General features: G+C 44.8%; 1 protein-coding gene across 1 annotated transcript in view; it reads left to right on the top strand.

Annotated features, from left to right (window-relative positions):
- WDR62 (WD repeat domain 62) overlaps window positions 1-21992 on the top strand; it is a 48556-nt gene that overhangs the window by 4297 nt on the left and 22267 nt on the right. The window contains exons 3-11 of the mRNA XM_071219833.1: window positions 330-392; window positions 3872-3929; window positions 4164-4334; window positions 5164-5301; window positions 5726-5908; window positions 7432-7592; window positions 8976-9165; window positions 19859-19996; window positions 21731-21909. Of these exons, the coding sequence (XP_071075934.1) occupies window positions 330-392; window positions 3872-3929; window positions 4164-4334; window positions 5164-5301; window positions 5726-5908; window positions 7432-7592; window positions 8976-9165; window positions 19859-19996; window positions 21731-21909 (1281 nt within the window). The remainder of the gene's footprint in view (window positions 1-329; window positions 393-3871; window positions 3930-4163; window positions 4335-5163; window positions 5302-5725; window positions 5909-7431; window positions 7593-8975; window positions 9166-19858; window positions 19997-21730; window positions 21910-21992) is intronic.

Below are 21992 nucleotides of genomic sequence, written 5' to 3'. Positions count from 1 at the left end.
AAAATGGGACTAAGATTCTTGACCTTACCTGGCAGTTGTAAGGATTTAAAGAGATCGTGCACATAAGTATTAACCCAGGGCCTGGCAGGATAGTTACACCAGAGGAAGTGTTCATTTCTATTTAAGAACATGTTTTAACAATAATGTTAGCAATAATGTGAAGTGCCCTAGAATTCTCAGCATAGACACCTGGAGAAGGAGGTGAACAGAGAGAATCTTCTGCTCAGAAGGAGCCTTGTTTATCTGTGGGCTCTCTTCTGTTGGTAACGGAATATCCCTGGACCTTAATACTCCCCTCAATTTGGGCACATTTTCTTCTTTCTCCCCAGCTGTGTGGTGGTGATTTTGGACCCCAAGGAGAACAAGCAGCAGCACATTTTTAATGCTGCCAGGTAAGCTGGGGCCTGAGCATGGGTAGGGGTGGGACCATGGAAATACTCATGGTTGGATGACTCCTTCATTCACTCACCCATCAGTTCAGCAACATTCAACAAGTTTCTCCTCTGTGTTGGTACTGTCCCAGGTGCTGGGGACATAGCAGTGAACAAAAGAGATGAGAATCTCTGCTCTCTGTAGAGCTGACAGTTCAGCAGGGGAGATAGACTAAGCCAATTGGCTAGCAAGCCCAATGTGACCACTGCTATGGGGAAATGATGAGGGATGTGTTAGGGCAAATTTATAGGTACAGAGTAGGGGAGAAGCCATATCAGAGGGCTCTGGAAATGCTTCCCTGAGGCTGACACCTGCAGGAAGTGAGGGGGTGACCTGTGTGAAGGTGAGGGGAGAATGTTACAGGCAGAGGGAACAGCAAGGGCAAAGGCCTGTCATTGGTTAAGAATCTCAGCTTGTTTGAGAAGCAGCCGAAGATCCATGTGCCTGGAATGGAGGAGTGGGAGAGGGGGAGATGAGGGTGGAACAGGCAGAAGCCACATCACATGGGCCTTGGGGAGGGGGTTGGATACTGATTGCAAAGAGAAGCTACTGCAGGGTGTTTATAGACTAGGGGTATGCTTTCCACACCCCAAACTTCCAGCACCCTCAATCTCTTTCCTGTTTTACTTTTCACCACAAAATATACTCCTTCCTCATATGCTATCTAATTTCCTCACTGATGATACTCACAGTCTGCCTGCCTTCTGAAGAGTGAGCTCTCTGAGAGCAGGGACTTTCTCTTAGTGAATTTCTATGTCCCTTTCACCTAGAGCAGTATCTAGCATTTTGCTGGCACTTACTATTTCATGAATGAATGTGATTTAGAAAGATCCCTCCAGCTGCCAGTTTATTGGGGAAGGCCTTTGGCCCTGGGTAGGCCCAACTTGGCACCCAGGGGTCTGCTTTGTGGCTGATCGATCACTGTGTCATCTGGCAGATGGCATGGAAATGGTCCACTCTTCCACCACAATACATTCAATACATTCAACCATTGATAGGTCTGGCTTAGGAGGTGGTGTGGCCAGAGTAGAGGTTTCAGAGTCACCGGACCCCTGGTCCTCACTCCCAGAGACAGTTTAATCATTGGTCTGTAGTGGGGCCTGTATATTGACAACTTTAAAACTTTTTATATTGAAATTATTTTAGACTTAAAAAGAGTACAAAGTGTGTGTATACCTTTTACCCAAACTTCCCAAATATTAACATTTTACCACATTTGCTTTATCATTCTCTGCCCATATACGTAGTAATTTTTTTCTGCATCATTTGAGAGTGAGTTGTAGACATGACATCCCTGTATCTCTAAAAACTTTGGCTTGTATTTCCAGGAAAAAAAAATGACATGGCCCTTCCACCACAATAACATTCAACAATATCAGGAAATTAAAATTGGTACATCACTACCATCTACTCCTCATTCAGATTTTACTGTTTGTCTCAAGAATGTCCTTTATAGCAAAAGGATTCTGTCCAGAATCATGCACTGAGTATCATTGTCTCTTCATTCTCCCTCAGTCTGAAGCAATTTCTCCATCTTTTCTTGACTTTTGTGACCTTGACACTTTTGAGGACTATAGGCCAGGTACTGTAGAATGTGCTGACACTTGCGTTTGTCTGACATTTTCTCATACATAGATTTAGGGTCTGCATCTTGGGCAGGAACACTCAGAAGGGATTCTGTGTTCTGCTCGGTACATTCTATCAGGAAGTTCATGATCTCTCATGACTGGTGTGTTCATTTTGAACCCTTGGTAAAGGCGGTGTCTCTCAGGGTTCTCCACTTGAAGCCTCTCTTTTCCCTTTTAAGATTAGTGAGTATCTTAGTGGGAGCATCTCTGAAACTTTGCAGATATTACCCCATTCTTTACCAAACTTTTACTCACTAGCTTTAGCATGGCTTTGAAGTTTTTAAAAAGTTCCCCGGGGAATTCTGACATTCAGCCAGGACTGAGAACCTCTGGCCTAGAGTCCAGGCCCTGCCCTGTCTGGTTAGGTAACCTTGGGGAGGGGACTTCCCTGTGTTGAAGTCTCCTCATCTCAAAACTGGCTAGTGAGAATTCTGACTTCATTGAATATATGTGAAGAATCAGCGTACTGATACCTGTGTAACATTTGGTGGAGGGTTGGGCACAAAGTCAAGGCACATGGCAGTCAGGTTAGGAGTACCTGCAGACAACAGAAACCCACAACCTGCAGACAACAGAAACCCACAACAAACATGGTTTAAGCACAAGGGCATGTTCTTCCTGCACATAAGTCTGGAGGTGGGCACCCAGGGAGCTTGTGTCTCTGAGCCTTAGGGACCCCACTTCTGTCTTGTGGCTCTACCATGCTTATTGTGAGGCTTCTGTTCTTGAAGTCGCCACTTGACTAAAGATGGAGTCCTAGCTGTCACGACCTTTTTTCAGAAGGGGAACAAATAGGAAGCAGGGCAGAATTATCTTTGAGAAGCTCATCTGGAAATCGCACACAGCACCTCTCATTGGCCAGACTAAGTCATGTAGCTGTACCTGTGTAGCTACAAGAGAGGTGAGGAAATGTGCTCTAGCTGGGGACATTGCCATCCCAATTTAATTAATATTCTGTCAGCAAGGAAGAAGGGGCGAGTGCCTATTAGGTAGGCAGTTCGCCTTGTTTGCTGCTTTAGGAGCAATGGGAAGCCACCGGAGGTGTGAGGTGATGATGATAAATATTGTATGAGATTGTGAAAGACTTACTCAGAGGCATTTACTTAGTTATCTGCACACCAGTTTACTCATGTGAGGGAGATGATTACTAGATTGTTAAGGACCAGGTGTAAAAACAGCATTAAAAAGAAGAGAGAAAACAACAATACAGTCTGGGAATAGTGAAACCTGCTGCCAAAAAACTTGTAAATTAGTCTGGTCATTCAGTTGTTGTTCAGGCTGTCTGGAAAAATCAGAAAAAGATGTTGTTAATAATGGGTTTTCAAGAATACCTTGAGCGATTAGCAGCGCAGCACGTGCTGCATGTCTCGGTGTGATGTCTGCCAGGGTCCTCCCTTCAGCACTGCCTCCGCACTTGGACCAGATCTATGCCATTTCCTACATCTGAATTTCTCAGGGTTACAGGGCTGGTGGGTCTTAGGAAGCCCACTGCTGTAGAGAGAGAGGAAAGAGGGTCCCCATTCAGAGGTGTCCACCCCATGTGGGTTTGAGTTTTAGGGTGGAAGGGACCTTTGCTTTTACAGAACCCCTTTTCCCTATGTTGTTGCCCCCTTCTTCTAGCAGCAGGGAATGCAGGATTGCTGAGCACACAGGCAACATTGGCTCTATAGGAGCTGCTCATGCTCACTTCTACTGGCCTCTTCCAGGCTTGGGAGTGAGGACTGGGCAGAACGCTGTGAGCACAGCCAGGCTAGGGTCTGGCAGCCCATCCTTTAGTGGAATCAGTGATCAACCCATTTCCTTGCCCTCAGGAAGTCTCTGAGTTCTCTGGCCTTCTCCCCTGATGGGAAGTACATAGTGACGGGGGAGGTGAGTTGTAATCACGATTGAGTAGGTGGGGAGGGGTCTTGGGGCCATTCCTTCTGTCCTTACCAGGCCTGGGAAGTCCCTGGAATAGCTCCTTCCTGGGCCAGAAAAGCCTTGTGGCAGATGGGGGAGGTGGCTTTGGGTACATCCTGGGGCAATGCCAACTTCAGCCCTGCCAGCCCCTCTAGCCCTGCCTGGTATAGAACCCAGCAGCAGTAACAGCCCCACCTTCCATAGAATGGGCAGAGGCCTACTGTGCGAGTCTGGGATGTGGATGAGAAGAGTCAGGTGGCAGAGATGTTGGGCCACAAGTACGGCGTGGCCTGTGTGGCCTTCTCCCCCAATATGAAGCACATTGTGTCCATGGGCTACCAGCACGACATGGTACTCAACGTCTGGGACTGGAAGGTGAGCTGACTGGTGGGTGTGTGGGCTGGTAGATGGCTGCCAGAGCATCCTGAGTCTCAGGCATTGGAAAAACTAAATGAGATAACTTGGTAAAGTGCTCATTCATCCAGCAAATATTTTTTTAGCACCTGATCTCTTTTAGGCACTTATTGAAGGGCATATGACAAGTTCTCAAGTAGTGCAATGGATAATTATTTTTATAGTGAGCAGCTGTGGGTCTGTTTCCTGATCTGTGAAATGGATATTATAGTATCCACCTGGTTGAATTGTGAGACTTAAATGAATTGATATGGAGCACTGGGCTCTGGAATAGCTGAAGGAGGACTTGGAGTCAGCAGAAGTGGGTACCAAGTCCTGGTTCTGTTCATAACTTGCTATGTGACCTTGAACACATGATATTCCCCACTCTGAGCATGGCAGAGTGGGAGGAGAAGCACCTCCTTTATAGAGCTATTGAGGGATTCTGTGAGTTATGCCATGAAGGGCTCAGCAGGGCCCAGAGTGAGAGCCCTATTGATGGCAGCCATGGGTGTGTTATTTTTACCTCCCAGCTGTGTCTGTCCTCAACATCATGTGTAGGCTGTAGAGCTTCAACTCTTAGGGAGAGCTCTGGACCTTACTCTTACATGGGAACCTTTCCAAGCCTCAGTCTTCTCTGTAGTAGGAATAAGAGTGCCACACGTAAGTTCTCCCATAAAGTAGCTTACTGGAGGGACCAAGGAAACAGACTTGGAGTCAGGGAGACTGGGCAGGGCAGAGGGCAAAGGCTGAGAGCAGTGGTCCAGTGGGGTGGGTGTTGGCATGAACTTTTCTGTAATGATTCTTCCAGAAAGATGTTGTGGTGGCTTCCAACAAGGTATCGTGCAGGGTCAACGCCCTCTCTTTCTCAGAGGACAGCAGCTATTTTGTCACAGTTGGTAACCGGCATGTGAGGTTCTGGTTCTTAGAAGTGTCCACTGAAGCAAAGGTAAGTTTTTGTCGCTGCCACCTCACAGAGGCCCAGGGAGTAACCATCAGGGGCAGTGCGGATTCCTGTTTCTACATGAGATATGGGAGCAGTGGTTTCAGAGACTGTCTGGCCCCTCAAGGGTCTGGCTTCTGCTTCTGGCCTGCTCTCTAGGTGCTGACTGGCAGGCCCTACTAGAAAATCGCCCTATTGCATTCCCCTCCTCCTTTGACCCTGGGGCCAGACCACAATCCGGGACTGCTGCCTTCTAAACACTCTGCCTGGAAGTGTGCCATTTTTTCATCCCTCCTCTTCCACTTGGAGGAGTTTCTTAGGTTCCTCCTGTTTAATTGTATTGTCACTCTGGTCCTTAGAGACCCATCATGGCATTGTTGGGGTCTAGGCTATGTGGATGTAGTCTCACTGTGTCCTGCTATGCCTCCAGGTGACGGGGACAGTGCCCCTCATAGGGCGCTCAGGTATCCTCGGCGAGCTGCACAACAATGTCTTCTGTGGTGTGGCTTGTGGCCGAGGTCAAATGGCAAGCAATACCTTCTGTGTGTCCTACTCGGGTCTCCTCTGCCAGTTCAATGAAAAGAGGGTGCTGGAGAAGTGGATCAATCTGAAGGTACCCAATCTTTCTGCTATCAATGGGGGAACCACTCTTTCCATGACATGGTCTCCTGGGACGCTCAGCAGTCTTTCTGCCTGGTAGTTGATCACACCAACCCTGGGTTTGACTTCGAGTTCTGCTTGTGCGACTCTGGTGAATGACTTTTCCTCTCTGAGCCTCAGTGGCCTCTTCTGTAAAAATGGAGATACTGCTGCCTACCTCACAGAGTCCATAAGGGAGTCCCATGAGATAATATAGGTAAGGCATTTCACACAGTGCTTGGTACCGTGTAATGGGGTCGTGGGGTCAAGGATACGATTGCTTTCCTCACTGTTTGATTCAGTTCACATTTCTCTTCTTCATTGAACACTGTTGACTAATAGGACAACTGTGCTTTTTAAAAAATGTAGGTATCATTGACTTAATCATTTTCAGTCAAAAAAGACTATACCCAAACCAACATTTTATTTATTTATTTTTAGACAGAGGGGAAGGGTGGGAGAAAGAGAGGGAGAGAAACATCAATGTGTGGTTGCCTCTCACACAGCCCCCCACCGGGGACCTAGCCCGCAACCTAGGCATGTGCCCTAGACTGGGAATCAAACCAGCGACCCTTGGGTTCGTAGGCCTGCACTCAACCCACTGACCCACACCAGCCAGGGCCAAAAACAATATTTAAACTGAAGGATCAGTGAATTGCAGAACCACTTCCCTTCAGGATCTGAGGATTTGAGTCCAAGCCGTGTTTCTGTTCTCAGATTTGGATGCCCATTTGGCTGTCAACGTCTGTTTTCCCTTCTTTTTTCTACTCCTGTTCTTGTGACCCCTGCACAGCTCGCCTTTGGGGTTAATGGCATGGTGTCAGGCATATGGACGAATTCTGAGTTTTTTCTGTCCTTCCTGGTTCTTTTTTTTTTTCTTGTTTCAATCCTCTTGCTGGAACTCCTGCAGCTTTTAAGCATGTCGGAAGCTTTTGACAGATGCATAGCTCCTGAGCAGTTGTCATGAATGACTCAAAAATTAAGTCTGTAGATTTGGAAAAACTCCTCTAATCTGTGTCCAGAGTTCTGGCACTTCTTGCCCGTCTGACTACATGCCGTGGCAGTATAGACTGTCCTTCCTATATGCAGTAACTTTATTCTATGCTGCTTTGAAGTACAATCTCAATGAAGTTGTTTTTAAGCAATAGGGAATAAAATTTAAGCCCCAAATTTAACTCTGTTACTACAAGTGACCTATCTGAAGTCATGGTCTACTGAATAGATATTTTCCACCCACAGCCGAATTCCTCTGTAGGTAGCAATGACAACTCTGTCCTAAGCTGTGCCTCTGTCTACCTGCTGGCACGTTTCCGTCAATAGTGACCTCATGCTATATCTGATTTCAAAAACCTTAAAATGTACTACGATGGGCTTCTTAGACCCAAAAAACTATAAGGCTTCTCTAGAGGCCCAAGGCTGCTGTTCTGTCAGTCCCCATGTCCCTGAACCGGGCCACATGAAGCACAAAGCCCATTTGGGTTCCTTTTGCCCCTACAGGTCTCCCTCTCGTCCTGCCTCTGTGTCAGCCAGGAGCTCATCTTCTGCGGCTGCACCGATGGGATAGTTCGCATCTTTCAGGCCCACAACCTACACTACCTCGCCAACCTGCCCAAGCCGCACTACCTTGGGGTGGATGTGGCCCAGGGTCTGGAGCCCAGGTACTACCCGGCAAGGGGAGGGAGAGGGGCCCCCCCAGAATCTGTCTGCTGGTATGCATCCACGCTTCTAGATGCATCTACACACTGGCCAGCCCTAGGCAAGAAGCAGGATACGGCCATAATGAGGCAGCAACATTTCTGCCACAGTGAAGTCTTCAGTCTAGTGAGGGAGCTTGAAGATAAACAAGTACACAAATAAGATAATTTCAGATAGTCATAAATGCTTTTGTAAAATAAACCAAACTCAGGAAGGAGAGTGGCTGGGGGTTCGGGCTGTATTGTTTGGGTGGCCAGGGGAAGCCTCTAGTGAGAAAGCCGGCTGCGTGGAGAACTGAGTCCTGACAGCAAGTGGAAAGGCCTTAAGGGGACAGCACGCTGGTCCTGTTGTGTTGCAGGAACGCCTGTGGGCTGTGTGGCTAGAGCCCAGTGTGCCAGGGGAGGGGGTGGAGTTGGGGCAGGGGAGAATTGATGGAGGCTGGTAGGAGGAGCTTGTAGTCTATTCTGAGGCCCATGGGCAGCTACTGGGGATTTTAGGCAGTGGCATTATGTGATCGGGCTTTGAGCATTAGATCCCTCTGGCTGCCATGTCGAGAGTGGGCGGAAGGGCTGCACTGTGACATATTTTCCCTTTGTTGTAAGTCATTTTGGGGGGACTCGGGGAGCTACCTAACCGGGGGGTGCTGGGTGCCTGGGGTGGCCTCTTTGTAGATTGCTGGACACTACCTCCTGAGTGCCTTTTCTAATAGCCTGGAGGGGGCTACTGGGTGTCTCAAAGGAAAGGGAGGGTGAGTCAGCAACCCACAGACAGTGGTTTGTTGTAGTAGCCAGGCTGCCCATCTCTGCCAGCTTCTGCTTTGCTCTGCGGCCTCAGGCACGTCACTGTATCAACCCGCGCTTCAGTCTCTTCCTCTGTGAAACAGGGTACCTACCTCTCATGGAGGTTGTGGGGATTCGGTACTTGGCTTACAGTAGGTGCTCAGTAAACTGTAGCCTTTGTAGGGAGGTGCCAGGCCAGGGGATGACTCCCCTGCTCCCTTGCACAGAGATTTTTGGTGATGTGTGGTAGAGCCCATGAGAGAGAAGGCCTGAGATATGTGCCCATTGTCCTTCCATGCTCAGAGAGGAAGGACAGAGCTTGGGTTGGATGAAATGGGGGGAGAAAAATACAACAGGAGTTGAAAATTCAAATGCTCTCAGGGGCCAAGTGGAAGCTGTCACTTTACAACCTCTGTATTAGAAACAAAGCAAAGGAAGACGGGAGAGGGAAAAGTGGAGTTGGAGTGGGACAGATGGACCACCATGGCATTGACTGGAGGTAGCTCAAGTGTCTTACTACCCACAGTGACACTGATGGTGACTGATGACCCACCGTTGCCTTGTTAGCTTCCTCTTCTGCAGGAAGGCAGAAGCAGTCTACCCGGATACAGTGGCACTGACCTTTGACCCCATCCACCAGTGGCTGTCCTGCGTGTATAAGGACCACAGCATCTACATCTGGGATGTCAAAGACATCAACGAAGTAGGCAAGATGTGGTCGGAGCTCTTCCACAGCTCCTACGTCTGGAACGTGGAGGTGAGCCCCTCTCTGCCTCCCCGGCCCTTGCTCAGCCCCCATTTGAAGAAAGCTTCTGCAGAGTTTGGGGAACCCATTAAGCCATTCCTTCAAAATGGACTGCAGCTATGTGCCAGGTCCTGTTCTAGGTGCTGAGGACACAACTAGGAAGGAAACTGACAAAAGTCCTCCCATCATGGAGCTCACATTTGGGTGGGAAGGTAAGCCCATACACAATAAATATAAAACATGACAAGTAGCAGTACCAATCAGAAGAAAAATGAAGCAGAGCAGGGGAAAAGGGGCCCAAGAGTGCTTGCTATTTTAGAGAGGAGAGTGGTCAAGGAAGGCCTCTCTAAGGACGTGATTTTCAAGCAGAGACCTGCAGGAAGCGAGGGGGTGAGAGGCATGTGACTTCTTGGGAGAACGGCAAGAGCAAAGGACCTGTAGCAGGAGCCTGTGTACCTCAGAGAGCCTTCTGTGGAGGCCGCTTGTGTCGTTTAGAGCTTTTTTATGCAAGTGTTGAAGAAGTTCTTATTTTCTGAGAATGAATCTGTGGGGATTTTTTATTCTCTAAAGTTGTTCTAAGTACTCCTTGAAGATTAGACAACTGGTGGAGAAAGAATTGTATTCTACTTTTTTTCCCCTGGAAATTTCTTACTACAAGGCATGTTTGTCCTAGACAATTTCTTTTCAGTGTCCCAATTGGGAATTGGGAAAAATAACCTTTTCCCAAAATATTTTATTTATTTATTTTTTGAGACGGGGGGGGGGGGGAGAGGAACATCAGTTGGTTGCTTCTGTAAGTGCCCTGACTGGGGACCAAACCTGCAACCCAGGCATGTGCCCTGAGTGGGAATCGAACCGGAGACCCTTTGGTTCATAGGCCGGCGCTCAGTCCACTGAGCCACACCAGCCAGGGCAGTAGGCATATTCTTAAATATATGTTTGGATTTCTTTTTCTGTTCCCTTCATTTAGTTTTCTTCAGGGGCTTCTATTTCCTGTGTGTTGAATCTTCCTTGCCTAGCTGCAATACTGTCACTTTTTCTCGAGTCCTTTAAGCTCTTAGATAATTTATTTTTTATTTTTCTGATAATTTATTTATTAAAGATTTTTATTTATATATCTTCAGAGAGAGGGGAAGGGAGGGAGAAAGAGAGGGAGAGAAACATCAATGTGTCGTTGCCTCTTGCGCGCCCCCTACTGGGGACCTGGCCTGCAACCCAGACATGTGCCCTGACTGGGAATTGAACCAGCGACCCTTTGGTCTGCAGGCTGGCACTCAATCCACTGAGCTACACCAGCCAGGGCTTTTTTTTTTTTTTTTTTTTAATTTTTACAAAAATTTCCTCCTTTTTACCTATTTCTTTATGTCTTATCTTTTGTGTTTATTCACTCTTGGGTTCCTTCTAGTTTGGCCTTTACTTCTGAAATGATTTCTTCATTTATTTCTAAGTCTTTGAATTCTGTCACATTTGAGGTTTTCTAATTATGATTTGGATTGTTTTCCTGTTTAGATAACTTTCTTAATGTCTTTTAGCTTATTTTGAAACAGTAAGTTATAGTTTTCATCTGTCTTATAGAAACGTGTTTCTGGTGTGCTCTTGTTTTTTCTTTAAAGAGCAATTTTATACCCTGCCTGGTGTGGCTCAGTTGGTTGGGCATCACCCTTCAAAGCGAAGACTGATGGTTCGATTCACAGTCAGGGCACATGCCTAGGTTGCAGGTTCAGTCCCTGGTCAGGGCATGTAGAAGAGGCAACCAATCGATGTTTCTCTCTCACATTGGTTTTTTTGTTGTTGTTGTTCTCTCTCTCCCTCTTTCTGCCTCCCTTCCCCTCTCTCAAGAAAACAAAACAAAACATGAAAAGATTAATGTTGTTTGGGACTCAGTCTTGGTTCTTTTTACATTGTTCATTTTCATGTGATAATAGGTTTTCTGAATTTTTTGAAGTTGGTGTGGTTCAGGACAGGTTTTCTAACTTCCCGTGAAAGAACTCCATCTTCTGTTTTTCTACTTGTAAAAAGATATGGCAGCTTGCTTTCTGATATTTACTTGTTACGTTCCTATTTATGTGTTGTATCCCTGCTTTTATCTGAACCTCCTCTTTACCTTGACTCTCTTGTTCTTATTCTGACCGATCTTGCTTTCACTTTTGGCAGTTTCCGCACCGTGTGGGCCTTTGTCCTGGAAGGCAGCCCTGGCAGGTCAGTTTTCAGAGTTCACAGGGCCTTGACTGCTCCAGCCCCTTCAGATCTTACTGCAAAGTGCTTGCACTCAACCCACTATTGGAGAGGATAAAACCCTCCCAGCTTCAGCTGCTGTTCAGTTTGGCCCACCATGCTTTCCAATGAATACCAAGGGGTTATCCTGTTCTTGGGTTTGTCAGGTGCCACATTGCTTCTCCCATACACATGTTGATGACATGTAGGTCTTATGAGTAGATGGAGTTTATCCCTACCTGCTTATATTTTAGAAGTTAGGAGAATATCTTGTCACCTAGTTTTGCAGTGGTTGTTCTTTTTTTTATTTGAGGATTTTGGATTTAAAAATCTATGCTGATGCTATTATCATCTTCTCAGGAACCAGTCTTCCATATTTTGAAATTTATATGTTGTCTCTGTCTTTCTGAGTAATGTCTAGTTCTGTCTTTCCATCCCTTAATTTTCAACGGTGTCTAATCTTTGGTCTTTAATGTTTTATTTTTTACTATTTATTTATTTATTGCCTATTTTGTTTGTTAGGGTTTTTTTTTCCCCCCCATTAGATTCTGCATATAAGTCAGATCGTACGGTAATTGTCTTTCTCTAGCCTATTTCACTTAGCATAACACCCTCCCGGTCCATCCACGATGTCCCAAAACATTCCTTCTTCTTCTTATTTTTTAAATATATCGTTTATTGTAGTTTTTTTCCATACCATTTAGGCCCCTTATACTGCCCTCCCACCACAGTCACCACACTGTTCATGTCCGTGAGTCCTTTTTCCTTTTTGCCCAATCCCTCCACCCCTAACCTCCTCCACCCCAGTTGTCATCCTGCTCTGCATCTATGAGTCTGTCCCCATTTCCCTTGTTAGTTCAGTTTGTTCATTAGATTCCACATATGAGTGAAATCATATAGTATTTGTCTTTCTCAGACTGGCTTATTTTAATTAGCTTAACGTTCTCCATCCACACTCTCGCAAAGAGTAAAATTTTCTTCCTTTTTACAGCCGAGCAGTGTTCTATTGTGTAAATGTCCCATAGTTGTTTTATCCACTCATCTGCTGATGGACACCTGGGCTGCTTCTACATCTTGGTGATTGCAAATAACGCTGCAGTGAACATAGGGGTGCTTATAGTCTTTCAAATTAGTGTTTTGGGTTCCTTCGGATATATTCGCAGAAGTGGGATAGCTGGGTCAAAAGGCAGATCCATTTTTAATTTTTTGAGGTATCTCCATACTGCTTTCCACAGTGGCTGCACCAACGTGCGTTCCCACCAACAGTGCAAAACGGTTCCCCTTTCTCCACATCCTCCCCAACACTTGTTGTTTGTTGATTTATTGATGACAGCCATTCTGACAGATGTGAGATGCTACCTCATTGTGGTTTTAATTTGCTTTTCTCTGAGGATTAGTGACATCGAGCATCGTTTCATATGTCTATTGGCCATCCGTTTGTCCTCTTTGGAGAAGTGTCTATTCAGGTCCTTTGCCCATTTTTTAACTGGGTTGTTTGGGTTTTTTTGGTGTTAAGTTTTCTAAGTTCTTTGTAAATTTTGGATATTAACCACTTATCAGATGTATCAGCGAATATGTTCTCCCATTCTGTGGGTTGTCTTTTTATTTTGCTGATGATTTCCTTTGCTATGTAAATCTTTTTATTTTGATGTAACACCATTTGTTTATTTTGTTTCCCTTCCCTGGGGAGATGTAGCTGATAAAATGTTGCTATGAGCAATGTCCGAGATTTTGCTGCCTATGTTTTCTTCTATGATTTTTGTGCTTTCGGGTCTAACACTGAGGTCTTTTGGTCCATTTTGAATTTATTTTTGCGTGTGGTGTGAGAAGGTGGTCTAGTTTCATTTTTTGGGACATGTCTGTCCAATTTTCCCAACACCATTTATTGAATAAACTATCTTTAGTCCATTGTATCTGCTTGCTTCCTCTGTTGCATATGAATTGACTATAGTGGTGTGGGTTTATTTCTGGGCTCTCTATTCCATTCCATTGATGTATACGTCTGTTTTTGTGCCAGTACCATGCTGTTTTGATTACCATGACCTTATAGTATAGTTTCATACTAGGTAGTGTGATACCTCCAACTTTGTTCTTCTTTCTCAGGATCACTGTTGCAATGTGGGGCTTGTTGTGGTTCCATATGAATTTTTAAATATTTGTTCTAGTTCTGTGAAACACGTTATTGGAATCTTTTTTATTTTTTTGCATTTTCTACACTATTCTTAATCTCCCCCTGTCTATTTTCTGCCTACTATTTATGCTACTTATTCTCTGCACCTTTCCCCCCTCTCTCCCCCTCCCTCTCCCCTGTTGATAACCCTCCATGTGATCTCCATTTCTGTGATTCTGTTCCTGTTCTAGTTGTTTGCTTTAGTTTCTGTTTTTGTTTTACGTGTGGTTGTTAATAACTGTGAGTTTGTTGTCATTTTACTGTACATATTTTTTTATCTTCTTTCTCTTACATAGGTCCCTTTAACATTTCATATAATAAGGACTTGGTGATGATGAAGTCCTTTAACTTGACCTTATCTGGGAAGTACTTTATCTGACCTTCCATCCTAAATGAAAGCTTTGCTGGATAGAGTAATCTTGGATGTAGGTCTTTGCCTTTCATGACTTTGAATGCTTCTTGAAAGCCCCTTCTTGCCTGCAAGGTTTCTTTTGAGAAATCAGCCGCCAGCCTCATGGGCACTCCTTTGTAGGTAACTGTCTGCTTTGCTCTTGCTGCTTTTAAGATTGTCTCCTTACCTTTAATCTTGGGTAATGTAATTACGATGTGCCTTGGTGTGTTCCTCCGTGGGTCCAGCTTCTTTGGGCCTCTCTGAGCTTCCTGGCCTTCCTGGAAGTCTATTTCCTTTGCCAGATTGGGGAAGGTCTCCTTCATTATTTGTTCAAATAATGAACGCTGTATGTGGGGGAAGGGTCCGAGAGGGAACAATGGCGCTTGCTCCTTTCTCTGCCAGTTTTCAGTCACTTCCCCCACTACCCACGAGCAAATTGGGCCCTTCTGGTGCTGCCTGCCAGGTGGGTGGGTTTGTGTACATTCTAGGACCCTGTTGGTCTCCCGATGAAAACTCCTGTGAGGCTGGGAGTTTCTCCCGCTGCCACCTCAATCCCCACGGGTGTTTTCAATCACAGGTTTGAGGCTTTATTTCCCCATGCTGGAACCCTGGGCTGTGCGGTCTGTATCGTTCCCTAGTTGTTCCTTAGGGTTTTTCTGCAGGTGAATGTAGGACCGCCCCGGTCCTCCAGCTGCCACCTTGCTGCGAGTCCTCTCCACACGGCTGCCCATCTCCGCCCCTCCTACGGGTCTGGATGAATGTTTCTTCTTTAACTCCTTGGTTGTCGGACTTCCACACAGTTCAATTTTCTGCCAGTTCTGGTTGGTTTTTGTTTTTAAATTGTTTGTTTAAATTGTCCTTCTTTTGGTTGTGCGAGGAGGCACAGTGTGTCTACCTATGCCCCCATCTTGGCCGGAAGTCCTGAACTACATGTCATTGGAATCTTGATAGGAATTGAATTGAATCTATAGATTGCTCTAGGTAGTATGGACATTTTAATGACGTTAATTCTTCCTCTCCATGAATACGGTATGTGCTTCCACTTGTTTGTATCTTCTTCAGTTCCTTTCTCAGTGTCATGTAATTTTCCGAGTACAGGTCTTTTACATCCTTGCTTAGGTTTATTTCTAGGTATTTCATTCTTTTTGTAGCAATTGCGAATGGGGTTGTTTCTGTTATTGGCAAATAAAAATGCAACTGATTTCTGGACATTAATTTTGAATCCTGCTACTTTGCTGAATTCACTTATCAGTTCTAGCAGTTTCTTGGTGGAATCTTTGGGGTTCTCTATGTACAGTATCATGTCACTCGCAAATAACGACAGTTTTACTTCTTTATTTCCAAGTTTGATGCCTTTTATTTCTTCTTGTCTGATGCTGTGGCTAGGACGTCGGTACTATGTTGAATAAGAGAGGCGAAAGTGGATATCCCTGTCTTATTCCCAATCTTAAGGGGAATGCTTGCAGTTTTTGCCCATTGAATATGATGCTGGCAGTGGGTTTGTCATGTGTGTCCTTTATTATGTTTAGGTATTTCCATCTAATCCCACTTTGCTGAGAGTTTTTTGTTTTGTTTTGTTTTGTTTTTAAATCAGGAATGGGTGCTGGATTTTATCAAATGCTTTTTCTGCATCTATTGATATGATCATGTGGTTTTTATCCTTCATTTTGTTAATATGGCGAATCACATTTATTGATTTGCAAATGATTTACCAACCTTGCATTCCCGGAATAAATCCCATTGTGTATGATTGTTTTGATGCATTGCTGTATTCGGTTTGCTAGTATTTTCTGGATGACTTTAGTGTCTATGTTCATCAGGGATATTGGTCTACAATTTTCTTTCTGTAAAGTGTCTTTCTCTTGTTTTGGAATTAGGATAATGCTGGGCTCGTAAACTAAGTTTGGGAGCCTTCCCTCCTCTTGAATTTTATGAAATAGTTTGAGAAGGAGAGGTGTTCTTCTCGGAATATTTGGTAAAATTCACCTGTGAAGCCATCTGGTCCAGGGCTTTTGTTTCTTGGGAGTTTTTTGATTCCTGTTTCAATTTTACTAGGTGTAATCTATCCATTCAGATTCTCTGATTCTTCCTGATTTTGTTTTGGAAGATTGTATGATTCTAGGAATTTCTCCATTTTGTCCAGGTTGTCCAGTTTGATGACATATAGTTGTTCATGATATTTTCTTACAATCCTTTGTATTTCTTTGGTGTCAGTTGTTATTTTTCCTCTCTCATTTCTGATTTTATTTATTTAGGTCCTCTCTCTTTTTTTTCCTGATGAGTCTGGTTAAAGGTTTGTCAATCTTGTTTATCTTTTCAAAGGACCAGCTCTTGGATTCATTGATCTTTTGTGTCTTTTTAAGACTCTATTTCATTTATTTCTGCTCTGTTCTTTACTATTTCCTTCCTTCCACTCACTTTGGGCTTTGTTTGTTGTTCTTTTTCAGTTTTCTTTCACTGTGAAGTTTGAGCTTTTTGTTGAGCTTTTTGTTGTTTTTCTTTGAGATAGGCCTGTAATGCTATGAATTTCCCTCTTAGGACTGCTATCCCATTGTCCCACAGGTTTTGGATTGTTGTACCCACATCCAAAAAGGAAGATACCTTCTTTTTTATGGCTGAGTAATGTTCCCTTGTGTAAGTGTACCAGAGGTTTCTTTTATTCACTCATCTCCTGATAGGCACTCGGACTGCTTCCAAGTTGGCTATTGCAGATAACGCCACAACGGACATAGGGGTGCATGTATATATTCTCTCGTATTAGTGTTTTGGGCTTCTTTGGATATATTCCCAAAAGTGGAATTGCGGGGTCATATGGCAGTTCCATTTCTAATTTTCTGAGGGAACTCCATACAGCTTTCCACAGAGGCTGCACCAGTCTGCATTCCCATGAACAGAACATAAGTGTTCCCTTTTCCCCACATCCTCGCCAACACTTTTTGTTTGTTCACTTATTGATGATAGTCATTCAGACAGTTGTGAGGTGATATCTCATTATGGTTTTATATTGCATTTCCTTGATAATTAGTGACGTTGAGCACTTTTTCCTATGTCTATTGGCGTCTTTGGAAGAGGAGTCTATTCAGGTCTTTGTCCATTTTCTTAAAGTATATTTTATTGATTATGCTATTACAGTTGTCCCATTTTTTTCTCCCCTTTATGCCCCTCTGTGCTGCGCCCCCCTCCCACCAGCATCCCCCCCGCCCTTAGTTCTTGTCCATGGGCCGTACATATAAGTTCTTTGGCTTCTCCATTTCGCATTCTACTCTTAACCTCCCCGTGCCTATTTTGTACCTACCATTTATGCTTCTTATTCCCTGTACCTTTTCCTCACTTTCCCCCCTCCCCCTCCCTGCTGATAACCCACCATGTGATCTCCATTTCTCTGATTCTGTTCCTATTCTAGTTGTTTGGTTAGTTTGTTCCTGTTTGTTTGTGTTTTTTTTTTAAGGTTCAGTTGTTGATAGTTGTGAGCTTGTTGTCATTTTTCAGTTCACATTTTTTATCTTTTTCTTAGGTAAGTCCATTTAATATTCCATATAACGAGGGCTTGGTGATGATGAACTCCTTTAACTTGACTTTATCTGGGAAGCACTTTATCTGCCTTTCCATTCTAGATGATAGCTTTGCTGAAGAGAGTAATCAGGGATGTAGGTCCTTGCCTTTCATGAGTTTGAATACTTCTTTCCAGCCCCTTCCTGCCTGCAAGGTGTCTTTTGAGAAATCAGCTGATAGTCTTATGGGCACTCCTTTGGAGGTAACTGTCTCCTTTTCTCTTGCTGCTCTTAAGATTCTCTCCTTACCTTTCATCTTGGGTGATGTAATTGTGATGTGCCTTGGTGTGTGCTTCCGTGGGTCCAACTTCTTTGGGACTCTGAGCTTCCTGGACTTCCTGGAAGTCCTTATCCTTTGCCATATTTGGGAAGTTCTCCTTCTTCACTTTTTCAATTAAGTTTTCAATTTATTTTTTTTCCTCTTCTCCTTCTGGCACCCCTATGATTTGGATGTTGGAGCACTTAAAGTTGTCCCAAGGGTTCCAAAGCCTCTCCTCCTCATTTTGAATTCTTGTTTCTTGGTTCTGTTCTGGTTGAATGTTTGTTTTTTCCTTCTGCTCCAAACCATTGATTTGAGTCCCGGTTTCCTTCCCGTCACTGTTGGCTCCCTGTGCAGTTTCCTTCATTTCACTTTTCATAGCCTTCATTTGGCCCTCTATTTTGCGACCATACTCAACCATTTTTGTGAGTATCCTGATTACCAGTGTTTTGAACTCTGCATCTGATAGGTTGGCTATCTCTTCATTGCTTAGTTGTATATTTGGAGTTTTGATCTGTTCTTTCATTTGGGCCATATTTCTTTGTCTCCACGCACCTGTTATGTTGTAAGAGGTGGAGCCTTAGGTATCCTCCAGGGCCGGGCAACCCACGTGCTGCATTGTGACACTGTGTGTGGGAGAGGGGTCAGAGAGGGAAGAATGCCTCTTGCTCAGCTCTTGGCTGGCTTTCAGTCACTTCTCCCGCTACCCACAAGCAAATTGAGCTCTTCTGGTACTGATTCCCAGGTGGGTGGGTGTTTGAGCATTCTAGGACCTTGTGAGTCTCTCCAATGAACTCTCCTGTGAGGCTGGGAGTTTCTCCTGCTGCCGCAACCCCCCACAGGTTTTCACCGCCAGAGGTTTCAAGGCGTTCTTTGTCCATGCTTGAACCCTGGGCTGCGTGATCTGTCTTGCACGCAAATGTGGGACGACCCGGTCTGCCAGCTGCTGCTTTGCCCACCGTGTCCTACAGCCACTGCCTTGCTAGGCATCCTCTCCGCCCCCAGCTGCCCGTCCCCGCCCCTCCTTCCAGTCTGGATGAATGTTTCTTCCTTAACTCCTCAGTTGTCGGACTTCCATACACTTTGATCTTCTGTCAGTTCTGGTTATTTTTTGTTTTTAAATTTGTTGTTGTCCTTCTTTTGGTTGTGTGAAGAAGAGGCAAAGTGTATCTACCCATGCCTCCTTCTTGGCCAGAACCCTTTGTCAATTTTTAATTGAATTGTGTTTTTTTTGGTGTTGAGTTGTGTAAGTTCTTTATAAATTTGGATATTAACCCCTCATCACATGTATCATTGGCAAATACGTCCTCCCATTTTGTGGGTTGTCTTTTTATTTCGTGGATGGTTTCCTTTGCTGTGCAAAAACTTTTTAGTTTGCTGTAGTCCCATTTGTTTATTTTTTTCATTTGTTTCTCCTGCCTATTTTTCAATTCTATAAATAGTTCTATTTTGTTCTTTTTCAGCCCTGCTTGGTTATTCTTGATAGTTTCTGGTTGGCTACGACACTTTTCTTTTTAAAGATGTTATTTATTTATTCTTAGAGAGAAGGGAAAGGAGAGAGAAAGAGAGGGAGAGAAACATCAATGTGTGTTTGCCTCTTGTACGCCCCCACCTGAGGACCTGGCCCGCAACCCAGGCATGTGCCCTGACTGGGAACGGAACTGGTGGCCATTTGCTTCACAGGTCGGCGATCAATCCACACCAGCCAGGGCTGGCTGCTGGCGCTTTTAATGTTGTCAATGTTTTTGTATTTCTTTAAACACATAAGCATGGTTATCTTATATTCTGTATGATAATTCCAATATTTGAAGCTAGCCTCTATTGTTTGTGCTGCTTCCTGTTCACGGTACTTTGTTTCTTTTTGTGTTTCGTGAGCTTCCATTTTCCTTGGAAATTTATCTGTCGGGATGTTTTACGGCCTGGGTTGATGATAGGTCATGGCTGATATATGCTAGCGTTTTTTGTCCCTCTTTGTTTATTTTTAATATAGAAAGCATTAAACTGTGCCTCTTTATCTGCAGCTTACTTTTTTCCTCACCATAATGCGACAGTATGTCATAGTGCTGTCATTGAAGTGGTTGTAATGAATTGCCCTTTGCCTTGCTCTCTGGGAAATGTAGGTGTATCCTGAGCTTGAAGATCAGAGAGCTTGTCTACCATCAGGATCTTTTCTGACTTGTTCTTCAGACAACACCATTCGCTTCTGGAACATGGATAGCAGCCCTGACTCTCCCTGGCAGAAAAACATCTTCAGTAATGTGAGTGCCTTCACTGTGAACCATCTTTTAGGAAGAACAAAGACCTACTTAAAGCTAGAACATTGAGGCAGGAGGGAGTCTTATAGAATCTTGCTGTTAGGCTTCACTAGGGGCAGGAACCAGGAACCAGTGCAAGTTACTCTCTGTTTCCCTCACTTGCTTCTCTCTGTCTCCCTCTCTTTCTACGTGGTGCAGTGCAGGTCTCTCTGCCAATCAGCAGCTGCTGTCCACGTGTGTGTACACAGCCACTCTAGGCAACCTGACATACTCAACAGAAGAGAAGTTCCTCCCCAAGTCTTGAGCTGGCGCTCCTTGGGGGAGCTCTTTGGTTCATCAACCAGATCATGCGGGGCTTCCCCTATGTGGCTACCTGCTATGGGTGGGGGTGCTAGCAGGACCCCAAAGAGAGCCATAATGTGAGGCTGGGGAGACACTAAGCTGAAGAAATGGTTGGTATGGCTAGGTCAGTAAAGGAGCTTCTCTGAGGAGCTGAAACCTGAATCATGCACTTATGATTCTGCAGATACTTACTAAGGTCTGTACTAGGTGGGCACATGCTGGGCACCAATCAGTGACTAAGACAGACCCTTCCCCTGTACTTGTGGCTCCCATAGTCTAGTGGGGGGAGGCAGAGAGTGAACTAACAACTGCACGAGTTGCGATTTAATAATCACAAGCGTGGTAAGCAGCATGAAAGAAAATTGCAAATTGCTAGTAGGATATACAGGGCCCAGCACAAATAACACCCCTTTTTTATTACAAAATCGTAAACATGTAATTCTGTGACATAACGATATCACACTCAAACACCCCATGTGACATTTTAGGTGAAGTGTTCAAATTAAAGCTAAAACCTATTACACCCATATTATTACCCTACCAACCACGCTCAAGCAGGCTTTACTTCTGCGAGACCCTGTATCACAGAGTCATCTGATCTTATTTGTGGCATCAGGGGCAGCTTCCTGGAGGAAGAGACAACTAAGCTGAGAGATATGGAGCATTGGGAGGAGGAAGGAGGAGAGGGGAGAGTGCCCAATGCCAAAGGAACAGCTTGTGCAAAGGCCATGAGGTGGGAGAGAGGTTAGTGGGTTGGAAAACCTGAGAAGTCAGTGGGGTTGGAACAAAAAAAAACAAACAAACCCCTAAACGCAGGAAGTATATAGCAGGTACTCCTTTACTATTCCCTTCGCACCACACCCCACCGCCCCAACACTGCCATCTTTTCTTCTGCACCTGTGATATACGTGTCATATTTGGCTGCATACCAAAGAAAACCCCAAAACAAGAGGTGAAAGTTTGGCTTTCTGGCTCATAAAAATCGTCGAGATGTCACCAGTTCAGACTGTTATGGCAGCTGCAGGAAGCCCTCAGAGAGATCCAAGAGCCTTCTAACTCTCCACTCTGCCGTTTTGAAGGAGTGTCCCCTATTTTCACCATCCAAAATGGCCGCCAGAGTTCCAGTTATTGCATCAGTGAGTGTCAGACAGCAGGAAGGAAGCAGAAGGGTTCCCACTTGCTTTACATTTCATTGACCAGACTTTATTCACAGAGCCTTATCTAGCTGCAAGGGAGGCTGGGAAACATAGTTATTCTTCTTAGTGGTGAGCCTCCCAGGTCAGAATTGGAGTTCTGTTACTAATGAAGAATGGGAGACTGGCTCTTAGGATACAAAATTACAGAGGTGTTTCAGACGTTCTCATAGTACTGACTTCAGCCCTTTCCTTCCTGCAGACCCTACTGAAGGTAGTGTATGTAGAGAATGACATTCAGCATCTGCAGGATATGTCACACTTCCCAGACAGAGGGAGTGAGAATGGGACACCTATGGACGTGAAAGCCGGGGTACGAGTCATACAAGTCAGTCCTGATGGCCAACACTTGGCTTCAGGTGACCGAAGTGGAAATCTGAGGCAAGTAGGCTCTGGTGGGTGTCTAGTGTACACCTCCCAGCTTGGGCTCGGGCACGCAGGGTGTTGGGGAGGAACCCTGGCCT

This window comes from Desmodus rotundus, chromosome 12 (genome assembly GCF_022682495.2).
Source record: "Desmodus rotundus isolate HL8 chromosome 12, HLdesRot8A.1, whole genome shotgun sequence".
In the NCBI taxonomy this organism is placed as follows: Eukaryota; Metazoa; Chordata; class Mammalia; order Chiroptera; family Phyllostomidae; genus Desmodus; species Desmodus rotundus.
Note: the sequence above shows the minus strand (reverse complement) of the source record. Positions and strands in the feature narration are given on the sequence as shown.